At 33.5% G+C, this 11960-nt stretch overlaps 2 protein-coding genes across 3 annotated transcripts; both read right to left on the bottom strand.

The window, feature by feature from the left end:
• Window positions 1-2162: 2162 nt before the first annotated feature.
• GUN4 (protein GENOMES UNCOUPLED 4) lies at window positions 2163-3268 on the bottom strand. The gene has a single exon (XM_022050968.2). It carries the CDS (start codon window positions 3125-3127, stop codon window positions 2339-2341), a length of 789 nt encoding a protein of 262 aa, XP_021906660.1. The 5' UTR covers window positions 3128-3268; the 3' UTR covers window positions 2163-2338.
• Window positions 3269-4973: 1705 nt separating this feature from the next.
• LOC110821317 (TCP-1/cpn60 chaperonin family protein) lies at window positions 4974-11068 on the bottom strand. 2 transcript variants are annotated; one of them, XM_088219658.1, is made up of 14 exons: window positions 10880-11068; window positions 10574-10724; window positions 10377-10438; window positions 9433-9505; window positions 9239-9306; window positions 9073-9142; window positions 8157-8225; window positions 8000-8071; window positions 7425-7498; window positions 6469-7131; window positions 6251-6376; window positions 5979-6083; window positions 5821-5895; window positions 4974-5450 (listed from the first exon to the last, which is right to left on the bottom strand). In XM_088219658.1, the coding sequence occupies exons 2-14, from the start codon at window positions 10596-10598 to the stop codon at window positions 5259-5261; spliced, it is 1674 nt and encodes a 557-aa protein (XP_088075784.1). In that variant the 5' UTR covers window positions 10599-10724; window positions 10880-11068; the 3' UTR covers window positions 4974-5258. The 2 variants fall into 2 exon arrangements, with proteins under 2 accessions (XP_088075784.1, XP_088075783.1); XM_088219657.1 differs by having other exon boundaries at window positions 10574-10703.
• Window positions 11069-11960: the final 892 nt, after the last annotated feature.

The raw sequence follows: 11960 nt of genomic DNA, 5'->3' as shown, positions 1-11960 counted from the left end.
GGGACTTGAGGCTTAGTTCGTTACTACATTATTTGGAGTTATAGCGATTAAATTAAGTTTCGTGATAAAGTGGGTAAGTTTTTTTAGTTGGATAGTCATAATAGTTTAAAAAGTTTAATATAATCTTTTTATGTTTTTATTTTTTTAATAAAATGGCTATGTTTATAATTAAATAGAAAGTAATTAAGAGTCCCAAAACAGAGTATAATCCCAAAATTGATTATCTTTTTAAGTTTCTCAGAACTCTCTTACAATGGGGTTGGTTAAAAGTCAGTATTGTTTATTATGTTTTGTATGTCTTTTAATTAACTACCTTGTAGGTGCTGTCTTATCTTTGGATTCCCTGAACCAGCCACTAAGCGGCACTTACTGTGAGTAATTACTTCATATGCGAATCAACCAAAATAAATTAACAAATTCACTTGGGAATAAATTTGGGGAAACTCACAGGGTCCGTCCACATTTAGAAAACGAATTCATTTGTTGTTTCTTTTTTTTTATCTTCAAACCAATTTTTTATAAGGTCAACCCCTGAATTTTTCTTCGAAAATTAAAACGTGTTATAAGTACCTACAAATGTTCTAAAAATTTAAAATCAGTCTCCGAATCTATTTTTGGCTAATTCTGAAATTGTGGCACGGCGGCTCTCCTGTGCTCTGGTTATGGGGCCGTTACCTGCGGTGGTAGTGGTCTGTCTCAAATCGGATGTTTTCGGCCGATTTTGTATTAATCTTTATAAAAAAAATACGTTAAAAGTTATCGGTTGGCTAAAAAAAATAAAAAATCAAAATTCACCGGCGACGGAACTCTCCGATGCGGCGGCTCTGCCCGCTCATTTTGCAGTTTGGTGTTTTGTTCTGGTCAACCTGTAGAAAAGAAAATGATGATCATAATGGTAGAAAAATTACGCATAACGGTAATTGAAAATGGCCTCATCGAAGGCGATTTTTGTAATTTTCAGCAACAGCGTTGTCGGGCTTTATCCGCGCCAATTCATGTGTTGTTAAACTTTTGAAAAGGGTGCTTACAACGATATAAAATGTACTTTTTTATTAATTTTACCTTTAGTTTATTCAATGGTCAATCATCATTGAAGCACCGATTCCTCGAGAACAATAGAATTCATTTCATACTTCTCTAACTTTCGGTTTTGGAGGGCGTCCAAGATATTTAGAATGTGTAGTGTGTTGTAAGATTTTTTTATTAGAAAAAGAAAAAATAAATAAATACATCTTTAGAGAATAAGAGGTCTTCCGCAAATATTCTTAAATTCAAAATTTAAGTGAATAAAGAGATTTAAAATACTGCAGCATCAACTAGAGAGAATTAAAAAAAAAAAAAAAAAAGACACTAAATCTATGCTTAAAAGTATACTGAACAAATTCTTAAGTTCAAATTTTTTCAACTTACAAAAAATGAGAATATTACTTTCAAAAATAGAAATGTTAATATTCTTTATCTCTATCTGGTAGTTATTGAAATCAGACTATTAATCATAATATTTATGTAATAAGTTAATTTTTTTAAATATATATATATAAATTAATAAAATCTTTAAAAGTTCCAAAATTATATAATTTAAAGTACGTTATTAATAAATTTTAACAGCAAAAAATATATGAAAAATAAGTATTGTGTTAAAATTTTTTTAAAAAAAAACTACCCTACGTCTCTGTGTGCTTGTCTGTTCTTGTATGCGTCTATACATTGTGCAGCGTCCACGTAACTTCAAGCAGAAAAGAGAAGGTTTCATGATTATCTTAAAAAAAAAAACACAAACACACAACTCTTTCAACATGTCCTCCCCCACACTCGTTGTATTTTTAATATTTGATGCCAACTAGCATCTTGTATTTCTCTCTTTGGATTATTCTTTTAACGTCAAGATTCTACGCATAGGCAGTGAATTGGTACTTTAGGAAAAGAGAGAGTTAAATTTAATAGTAATCAAAATATTTTAATTTTTGAAGATATTCTTCGCTGTAAATTTGTGCTCCTCGGTTAATGCTAAAGATTTTGGCTGCGGTTAAAGTAAATTTTAATTTAATGTAGAATTTTAGCATAACCATGTCCATTAGCTCATCAATTTTTTCCTTGCTTAAAAGCAATCAAAATGCAGACAAATGCAGAAGTGTCTTCCGCGGAGAAAACTGAAGAAATGCTTTATAAAACAAAGGGTTATTGTTGTTGTTATTATTATTATTATTATTATTATAAATTAAAGAAGAAAAAATGGTGATACAAGATTCAATAATATTCACCTTTTTCACATGATACTTTTATGTTTTCCCTTGTATATGTGATGGGCAATTCCTTAAAATTCTTAGAGCTTCCATTGTCAGAAGCTGTAGTCTGATTTAAACACTCTGTTACTTAATGGCTTCTTACCAGACCCATCTATCAAACCCTTTACTCCATTTTCGATTCTTCCAACTACTTCTTCTTCCTCTTCTTCTTCTTCTTCTACGGCTTGAAAAGCCGGGTGACTCAGAACCCTGTTCAGCAACTGGATACCTCTTAAAGCATTCGTCAACGGCAGGTGTCCTTCCGGCGTCTCCTCGTTAAGTTCCCACACGAACTCATTCGGAAAAGCTCTGTAATTATACTGCTCAACTTCAGTGTCCAACTTCTTCATCCACCCGACCTTGAGAAAAAACTTTGTGAAATCCCTGTTCACCTTCTCCCAGATTCTCCTCTGCACGCTGTATCCGAACTTGTTGTTGCTGTACTGCTTCCATAGCTCGTCAATGGCTTTTAGATCAGTTTCTGGGATGAATTGTACCTCGGAGAAGAAGACGTAGCCGCGCTTCTGTGCCGCTTCTCCGGCGAGGACGATGAGTAGCCGCCGGGTCTCCTCATCAGCTTGCCGGAAATTTTGAGCAGACAAGTGTTGCTCGAGGAGGTCGAAGGTAATTGCTTGGGAGGAGGAGATGGTGGTGGAGGTAGCAGCGGCGGAGGAGAGAGAAAAGGTTGTGGTGGTGGTGGTTGCAGAGAGAATTACAGAGGAAGAAGAAGAAGTGGGTTTGAGGAAAAGAGAAGAGGAGAGTGGTGGAGGAGGAGAAGTAGGCTTGAAGAGAGTATTGTTATGGTGGTGATGAGGGGCAGTTTGCAGAGTGTTTGCCGCCATTGGAGAGCCACAGAGAGCTCAAGATTCAAGATTCAGAATTTCAAGAGAAAGAAATAGACGGTTTTAAGTAAAGGAGTTGGAGATTGAGGATGAGGGAGGAGGGAGGAGAAGAGGTGGGAAATGAAGGGGTGATAAGAAGTAATACAAGGAAAGCTTGTGATTGGTTGGATTTGGGTGAGCCAAGATTTTCTCTGTTCTTTTACTTTTATATATAAATATATATACAAACATATATATATATATATATTTAATACTAAATGACAAACGAGAATCAAATGTACTTTCATTACCCACCACATATGAAAGCGAAACAATGCTAGAAGAATGGAAAAATATTGAGAACCATTAAAGGAAAGGAAATGGAGCAAGTGGCTCAACCCGGAGTCTCTTCACTCAAAATTGTTTTAATTTATTTCAGTCTTATTTAATTATTATATGTCAGTCATTTGATCACTTGAATATTTAATACATAATTGACACAATTTTATTTACATTTCAGCCCTATAACCATAAATTTTGTGTTCACATTTATAAAAGAAATTACAAAAATGCTTAATTCCAATTGCCCGAATAGTTAAATTAAAATTAAAAAACTATTTTTGTTAAAATTTAATGATATTTTATGCCCATTCTACAATTAAAGAAACTCAAGGCAATTCTTCACTAATTTCCATATATCAAGATTAATTTTTGGTACGATATATATATATATATATATATTACATGGTATATTTAACATTTTATTTCAAAATAAAAAATTATTAAGTGTATAAATCGAGATATATTTTCACCATAGGAAGGTAACCGGCATTTACAAGTCTTGAAGACATAACTGTTAATCACGACTTCTCCCTATAACTATGGTAGAAGAAGCTTGTGGGAACGTGAGAGTTTTAGTCTCTAGCTATGGTTGGAAAATGGGAGGCTTTTTTTTTATTATTATTTTACAGTATCTAGAACCGAAGTTCTCCACACTAAAACTAAACTTAGTCACAAACAGTTCTATTTTTTACTGCTTTTAAAGTGCATTATCCGAAATCAACCTAAACCTAAAATAATCAAGCAATTAAGATGAGAAATATACGTAATAGCTGGATCTATCCTTTCATTATTGTAATCTAATCCAACTACCATGGGGTAAATAGAAATGATGCTGACAGAATAAGCTTTCCACAACTGGACAAGAGACTCAGATTTTCACCTAAGATTTTCCTTTTTATCTTCCGAATAAAAGCTAGAGTTCACTTAAAATTTTGCTTATTCCATCATTTTCCTTTTACCACTTTCCACAGATTCTGACAATGACCGATAGGTATGCAAGTTCCCCATCCTCGTTATTGCCAACCCCTCTTACTACCAATTATATTCCAAAATGTGAAGAGCCTAAAGATGTTAACAGCTTACAATGGGCTTATTTTGGCCAAACATCGAAATTCTCCTAGGCCTTGGGCATCCTATAACTGGGTTTATCTTTCTTTGTCCTTCACATCCCCCACCCATCTCGCCAGAAGCACAATTTGGCATGTTCCTCGGTCCCATAACTAGACAGGCAAGATTCGGTGGACATGCGGTGAGAGAAACAATTGCAATCTAAGCAATATTCAAAACCCCATCCTCTTATGTTGTCCTAGAACATGAAGATAATGCTTGCCTACATGGAGCAGGGTAAAAGAATAGGATGATATTAGATACAAACAGTTCTAAATAACATATCATATCATTTCATATGTGACCAGATACGCCAACACAGGATATGCAGTCAGCCTGATTGTTGACAAGAAGGAACAGGGATGATCTAAGTTTTCAGCAACCCATTTGCACTAGACCACCACATGGAATCATACACTTCACAACAAATCCACAATAATTAAGAAAGAAACCATCAAAGCTGGATAAGAGATCGACAAAGAATTCTTGTTGACCTAATAAAGTCCTAAATGAAAGCAAATTGATAACCTACAATTGCCCCCAACAACAGTCATAAGCAAAACAACTGAGGTTGAGGGCCCAAAATTTGGGGAAGAACTTCCAGGAAAAGATCAATAAAACACTTTTTGACAACAAAGAAGCCATCATTTCTTTCCTCAAGTATATTTTAGCAACTGCCAATTTTACTTCCAGTTTACCTTCTTCAATCAGGAAGTATTTGCTCGCCATCTGCATCTGCTTCTGTCTCAATCTTCGGCTTTGATGGAGCTTGGCCTGCACCAGGGGCCTGCTTCTTCTTGATGCCACTAACAATGTCATCAATCCTAAGAAGCAAGCAAGCAGCTTCTATTGCTGTCTTAAAGGTTTGAGCCTTCACATTGTAGGCATCCCAGATCTGCAAGAAAGAGATTGAAAAACCACTAGAGTTCCAAGTTTGACTTTTCAAGAAAAAATTAGAGTTCCAAGACTCCAGACTTTTGATCCTGCTACATGGACTAGTCATCAGTCCTAACAAATTTGGGAAACAGATTCCCGAATTTACAATCAAATTATACGAATGAAGCAACATAACAAACCCCGATCATACGCTTACTAACACTAGAAAACGTCTCTTTTTTTCGCCTTTTAATCAAAATGGAAAGAAAATCTTGATCATTCCGCAGAAAGTCTTCAAAAGAACTCAGATATACAAAGGACAACCACCAAAAATGAAGTTTTAACTCCCTACATGGAAAACTAAAAGAATAGGAACATTATCATCATACCTTATGCTCCTTCATGTCAACAATTGCACCAGTATTTCCATCTATGCCAATCCAAGCATTTTCACCATTTGCATGCTATGGCAAAAGTTTTAAGATTACAAACAAAGAAGATAGAATGGATATATTTCACAAACAAAACGTTATAGAATGGTTCACACCTTTCCCTGCAATGCAGTCATTGTCCGAATCACATTAACCCCACAATTCTGGGCTAAGGTCCGTGGAATAGCCTCAAAAGCAATAGCTGCAGCTTCATAAGGCCACTAGTTCACAAAAAATCATCATACATAATTAATGGTTAAGAATCAGGAAACAAAGTTACACCTCACTTCCTAATGTCATCATTTGATGGATTAGAATGTTCTAAAAGATGTGTTAATAATGAAGTCATAGTGCTCAAACCTAATTAGAGCATGAAACAATTACACACCTTTGCTATGCCTTCAATGGATGAACTCTTCTGCTTTAAGGTAGCAGAAACGGTTAACTCTGTTGCACCCCCACCAGGAACAAGTCTTGGATTCTTAATTATGTTCCTTGCAACTGACAAAGCATCCTGTACATTGGAAAAGACACCATGATTTTTTTCTAGTACCTGAAGTTTTTTAACCTCCCAAAAGAAACTTGTACATCAAAGTATTAGGCTACCTGAAGATTTCGTTCTACTTCATTGAGGAGATCCTTACTAGGTCCTCTTAAAAGCACAGTACATGCTTTTGGATCTTTGCAATCAACAATAAATGCAAAGAACTCATCCCCAATTTTCTTAACTTCAAATAGCCCAGCCCCAGTACCAACATCTGACTCCTGCAATTCATCTGGTCTGTTCACAATAACAGCCCTGCAAGCTTTGGCAATTCTGTTGTTATCAGTCTTCCTCAACCTCCTAATTGCACTAACACCAGCCTTACTCAGGTAATGGCATGCTAGGTCACTAAGACCCTTTTCAGTGATTACAACATCAGGTTTGAACTTTAGTATTTGCGCACAAAGATTCTCAATATATTCCTCCTCCATTTTCAACAAGACTGCCCAGTCTTCTTCTCTAACCAACTCAGCATTTGTTTGGTTCTCACCTTTCTTGTACTCAAGGGGGCAATCAAGAAGCATGATGCGTGGATTTATGATCTTTCTTTTCATTTTACCAGGAGCAATTACATCTTTATTAATCATGACTCCTTTTAGAACTCTAGAATCCTCCAACTGACCACCGGGAACCTTCTCAACCTTGACATATTTCTTAATATCCACTTCCCTCAACCCTTGGCCAAGGTCAACCCCGACAATTGTAGCAGCATCAATTGCTAAATCCTGAAGACAACCAAGCAGTGATTCACATGTTTAAATCAGATGCTAGTTTAGGCTTTCCACTAGAAAGATTCCTCTAGATTCACCAAGAATAACTATTAAAGTTAGTATTTCATAAATATAGAAATACAAAGGATGATTTAAATACACAGAAATGTGAACAAATGGAAAAAAGAACAGAAAAGATAGCACAACAAAATAGTAAGAAGTTAGAGTCCCATAAAGTGCTCATAATTTTTTAACAAAAAAAAAGAAATAGATTGTCTTTACATAATATTTATGTCTATGATACTTACAGCAATCAGATTACCAAATTGACTAGTGAACTTTGTGCCTATACAGCTCTTGACTATTGCCAACATTGTTTCACCTGCGACACATTATAAATATGGATAAAGATTCGTTAGATTTAGCTGGTAATTGTGCTAGTGTTTGGAAAACCTTGCAGCAAAGTATTCCATTATAATATGTGCTATTATATTTAAGTTATTATTATTTTAAGATTAAACAAGTATCATTTTTATTAATTTATATTAACTATAAAATTACTGACGATGAATTATTGTATTTATTTTTAAAATATTCAATTTATCAATTAATGAAACATAAAATCAATAAATGTACTCATTGAAAATTCAGCTCTTACAACACAATTCATTTCTTAAAAGCATCTATTTCCAGCTTTTAATTTGATCTTTATCGAAAACTACAAACAGATTCTGCTTTTATCTAAAAGCATTTCTATGTTTTCGTATTTGGCCAGACTCTTACTTTGTGACAGCAAAACTAGAAGAAAAAACCCCACCAAACAAACACTAAAATGGATCATCGATACTATAGTGCACTGCTGGTGGAAAGTTGAGGAACTTACGATCATTCGCATCAATGGACATTGCAATTTTGTCAAGAACGGCAATAGCATCCTCCAGGGCTTTATTGTAGGCTAGAAATCAGAAGGAGCATGCTCATCAGAAGCAAATTATTATACAAATATAGAAAAAATAACCTCTTGATATTTGTAACATTACCTTGGCAAATAACTGTAGGATGATAATTCTTGTCAATGAAAGCTTCTGCCACGTGAAGCATCTCACCAGCTACAAAAAAATTGTATTCCAACATGAGAAATATAGCACAAATGAAATTAAGACATGCATGCAGATAAAAATCGCTCCATACTTCCTTCCCAAATTTATCCATCTTAGGACCCCCCTTGCATTTTGAGAAGTGCAATTAACTTGTTTTTTTTACTTGTTTAAATTGCTTCATACTCAAAAACAACCAGATGCACACCATTTCTAAAAAAAGATTCAGTTTTGCTATAATTTTCTTTTCAAGAAAGATAATTTAAAAAAATGGAGGGTAAAAGGATCCATTTTCTTTAAAGAAGAAAACTGATAAGCATAGGAACAATATTATAAAATTTGCTATGGACAAATTTTTTAGAATGACCAAATTAAGAATGAAGGAGATACAATTCGAACAGAGGAAAAGTTACTGATCTCCAGCCATACGAATTAAAAGAACAGCTTCCTCAGTCAAATCACCACAAAACCTACTTGCCAACTGAAATGTTACAAGTTACAAACATAGAAGGCACATTTTCTCTTGATAGAAATAGAAAAGCCATGTCAGTGAAACAATCATATAAGTGCATCCTTTAAGTGCCCAAGTCACTACATAAATCATATCGATTTTAACATTCTAAGACACAAACTAGGAGGATGAATGAGTGACTTTCAAAAAAATTATCAATCCACATGCAAAATGGCTTTATACATAAAATGAAGCTAAAATCGTGAGACAATTACTTGTTTGAATTCTACACAATTTCCAATAACTTAATAAGATTGATCCTAGCTGCAAATTATAAGTAGATTAAAGTGATAGTCCATCAAGTATAAATATTCCACCACAAGATTGTAGAGATTATGTTGACCATACCGAGAACAATAACAGACGTGGTTCCATCTCCAACTTCTTCATCCTGGGTACGGCTTAATTCAATCATGGACTGTGACAGTGAGCCAAGCAAAATGAACATAAGAGACGATATAAAAAAATCACAAGCATCAACACGCGAGGCCAGCACATTAAATTGAGATGATACCTTTGCTGCTGGGTGTGCAAGATCTAACTCACGAAGAATTGCATTTCCATCATTAGTAACTCCTATCCCTGTTAGCATCCAAAATTATCCTTGGATAATAAGCACACAGATTCATACATATACATATATGAATGAACTTGAACATGCACATATACAAGGTATGTGTATAACATAACATTAGCAGATAAGCTGACCTCCACCAGCATCAAGAAGCATCTTCAACATGGATCTAGGTCCCAAGGTCGTACGAATAATGTCAGCCACGGCCTATCAACAAAACAAGTTACTCAAAGACGTCAGAAATTAATTACTGAATTCAACCATATAGGCCAAACTGTAGACAAGATATGTAACAAATGTTACACAGAATGTCGTCATCCATGAAGACAAAATACAGATGAGTCTTAGAGCATTTTGAAGGGGGAGAACCCCAATGCACAGGATCAAGGAAATTGGAAATGTAAATGAGAAGTCTGAGCTTTTGTTATAGGGGTCCAATCCTCCAAAGTAGGAGTTTGTTTAGATTTGATAGGTATTTTAACTTGTAACTAGTGTATTCATGGATCCAACAGGCAGTACCCTTTGGGCCATTGTTGCTGATAGTAGACCAAGATGAGGATCTGACCAACAAATATAATTCTTATCAATAGTACCCATGTGTGAAAATCCAGCTATGTATTTTCATTTACAAAGCTTTCAGATATAGAATTCTTGGATATTTCCAATTTTTATACCTCCTTTCTTAACAAACAAAGCAATTTATATGCACTGCTATTCCCTTCTTCCTGACCTAAAGACCACACACCTTCGATATTAAAGCTTCAAGCAAATCGATAAGTTCAAAAAACTGGTAGAACCAAGAAAGAATCTCAGAATGTTTGAGATGGAGAAGGCAAAGCACTTAGCGGAGAGAAATAAATGGTGGTAGAAAAAGCATAAACAGAAATCTTAAGCCTATAAATCTAGATTTACACGCATTGGCTAACTAAGATCATAAGTTTAGACACCAAAAAAAAAGAAGCGCCAAAGTGAAACACATGAGAATCATACACCAGAAATGTGCTTGCTACAAGAAAATCATATAGCAATGAACAGTGTATAAATTGCCCAATAGCATATTCTCTTTTATCAGACACACCTTTGCTGCTTGGATGTTAGCATGCTGAACCTTGCTTCCAGACTCCCGCTTCAAGGAATCCTCTGCAAATTCATTTCAAAAACATTAAATACACATAACGAAGCACGTAAGAGATCAGAACATTTTCCAATCTCAAGTATCAGCTATATTATGCCCGACGTTATCGCCAAGAGCCAAAAAATGAACAAATAACTTACTTAGAACGAGTACCGGTGCGTGCATTTTTTAGGTTTTCTCTGATGTATGTTTCCTATAAACCCTAAAATTGCAAAAACAAGCAGAGTAATCTCCGATGGCTGGATTTTCCGAAGGTATGCTCACTCGACACTGCAAGTTAAAGCCATAGATCTAATAAACACAGACGAGAAGGTGGAGAAATCAAACTAAACTCCGCACCAAAATCAAATCGGATAGTCAAAAATAAAAATAAAAAATAAAAAATAAAAAAGATCTCTAGCACGGGAACTGATTAGTACTCAGTTAGGGTTTTCGAGCGAGCATACCTGGAAATGTATTGGCAGAGACGACAGACACTGAAGACGAACTGAAGAGAGGGAGAGAGAGTTGGCGCCCAAGCGGCGATAAGAGTGGAAGGATCCAGAAATCTCTACACTTCCCTGCTCAAAAAATGGAATCCGAGCCGTTGATTTTACGATTCAAAAAACGGCTTAAGATGGGTAAGAAGTAAGGGTTTGGGATTTGCCCAAGGAATGTGTGTTGTAATAAAAATAAAAGTAAATACTATATTTGTATATAAGTAAATAAATAATAAATAATATCATATTTTATAAATAATAAACTAAATATATTAAAATAAATTATTTATTGTAAAATGTAACTATTTAGTATAGTTTAATAAATATTTATTGTAATATAATATATTATTATATTTTAAAAATAAATAAGAAATTCTAATTTTTATGATTATTTTATTTTTAATAATATCAAAAAATGTCTACAAAATTTTATAAAAATATATTCACAGACAAATAATTAACTTACTTACATTGAGTAAAATTAGTATATAATCCATAAATCAATATTGAACTAATTAACTACATTAAAATAAATTCATTAATTAAGTATATTTTTTAAACATTTTAAAATATTTTACTAATAGTTTACAAACTATTTTAAAAAAAAATTATATATTAATAAAAAATTTAAAGTTGAAAATTAAAATAATTATTTTATATAACAATATAATATAGAATATTGCAACAATTATTAAATAAAATAACTGCGATAATAAAATATCTCGTACTTTTTATAAATTTATGGAATAATTTTAATATTTTTTTATGATATTATTATTAAAAAATAAAATAAGTATTTCATAATATTAATTAATACTCTCTCTCTTTATACAAACAATAATTAAACTAATTTATCGTCATAATAATAAATAATATTCTATGACCATAAAGATTTAAACATGCAATAAAGATGATTAGTTATCATTTATTTTACATAATTTACAAATAAAAACTTCTAACATATTTCAAGTAATTTATATGTGACACAATATTATTAAATATTATTTCATTAAGTTTGTAATTGTTGTAACTTATAAGAAAATATTAT

Source organism: Carica papaya, chromosome 5 (assembly GCF_054855325.1).
Source record: "Carica papaya isolate Zhongbai chromosome 5, ASM5485532v1, whole genome shotgun sequence".
Classification (NCBI taxonomy): domain Eukaryota; kingdom Viridiplantae; phylum Streptophyta; class Magnoliopsida; order Brassicales; family Caricaceae; genus Carica; species Carica papaya.
This window is presented reverse-complemented; position numbering and strand designations above follow the sequence as displayed.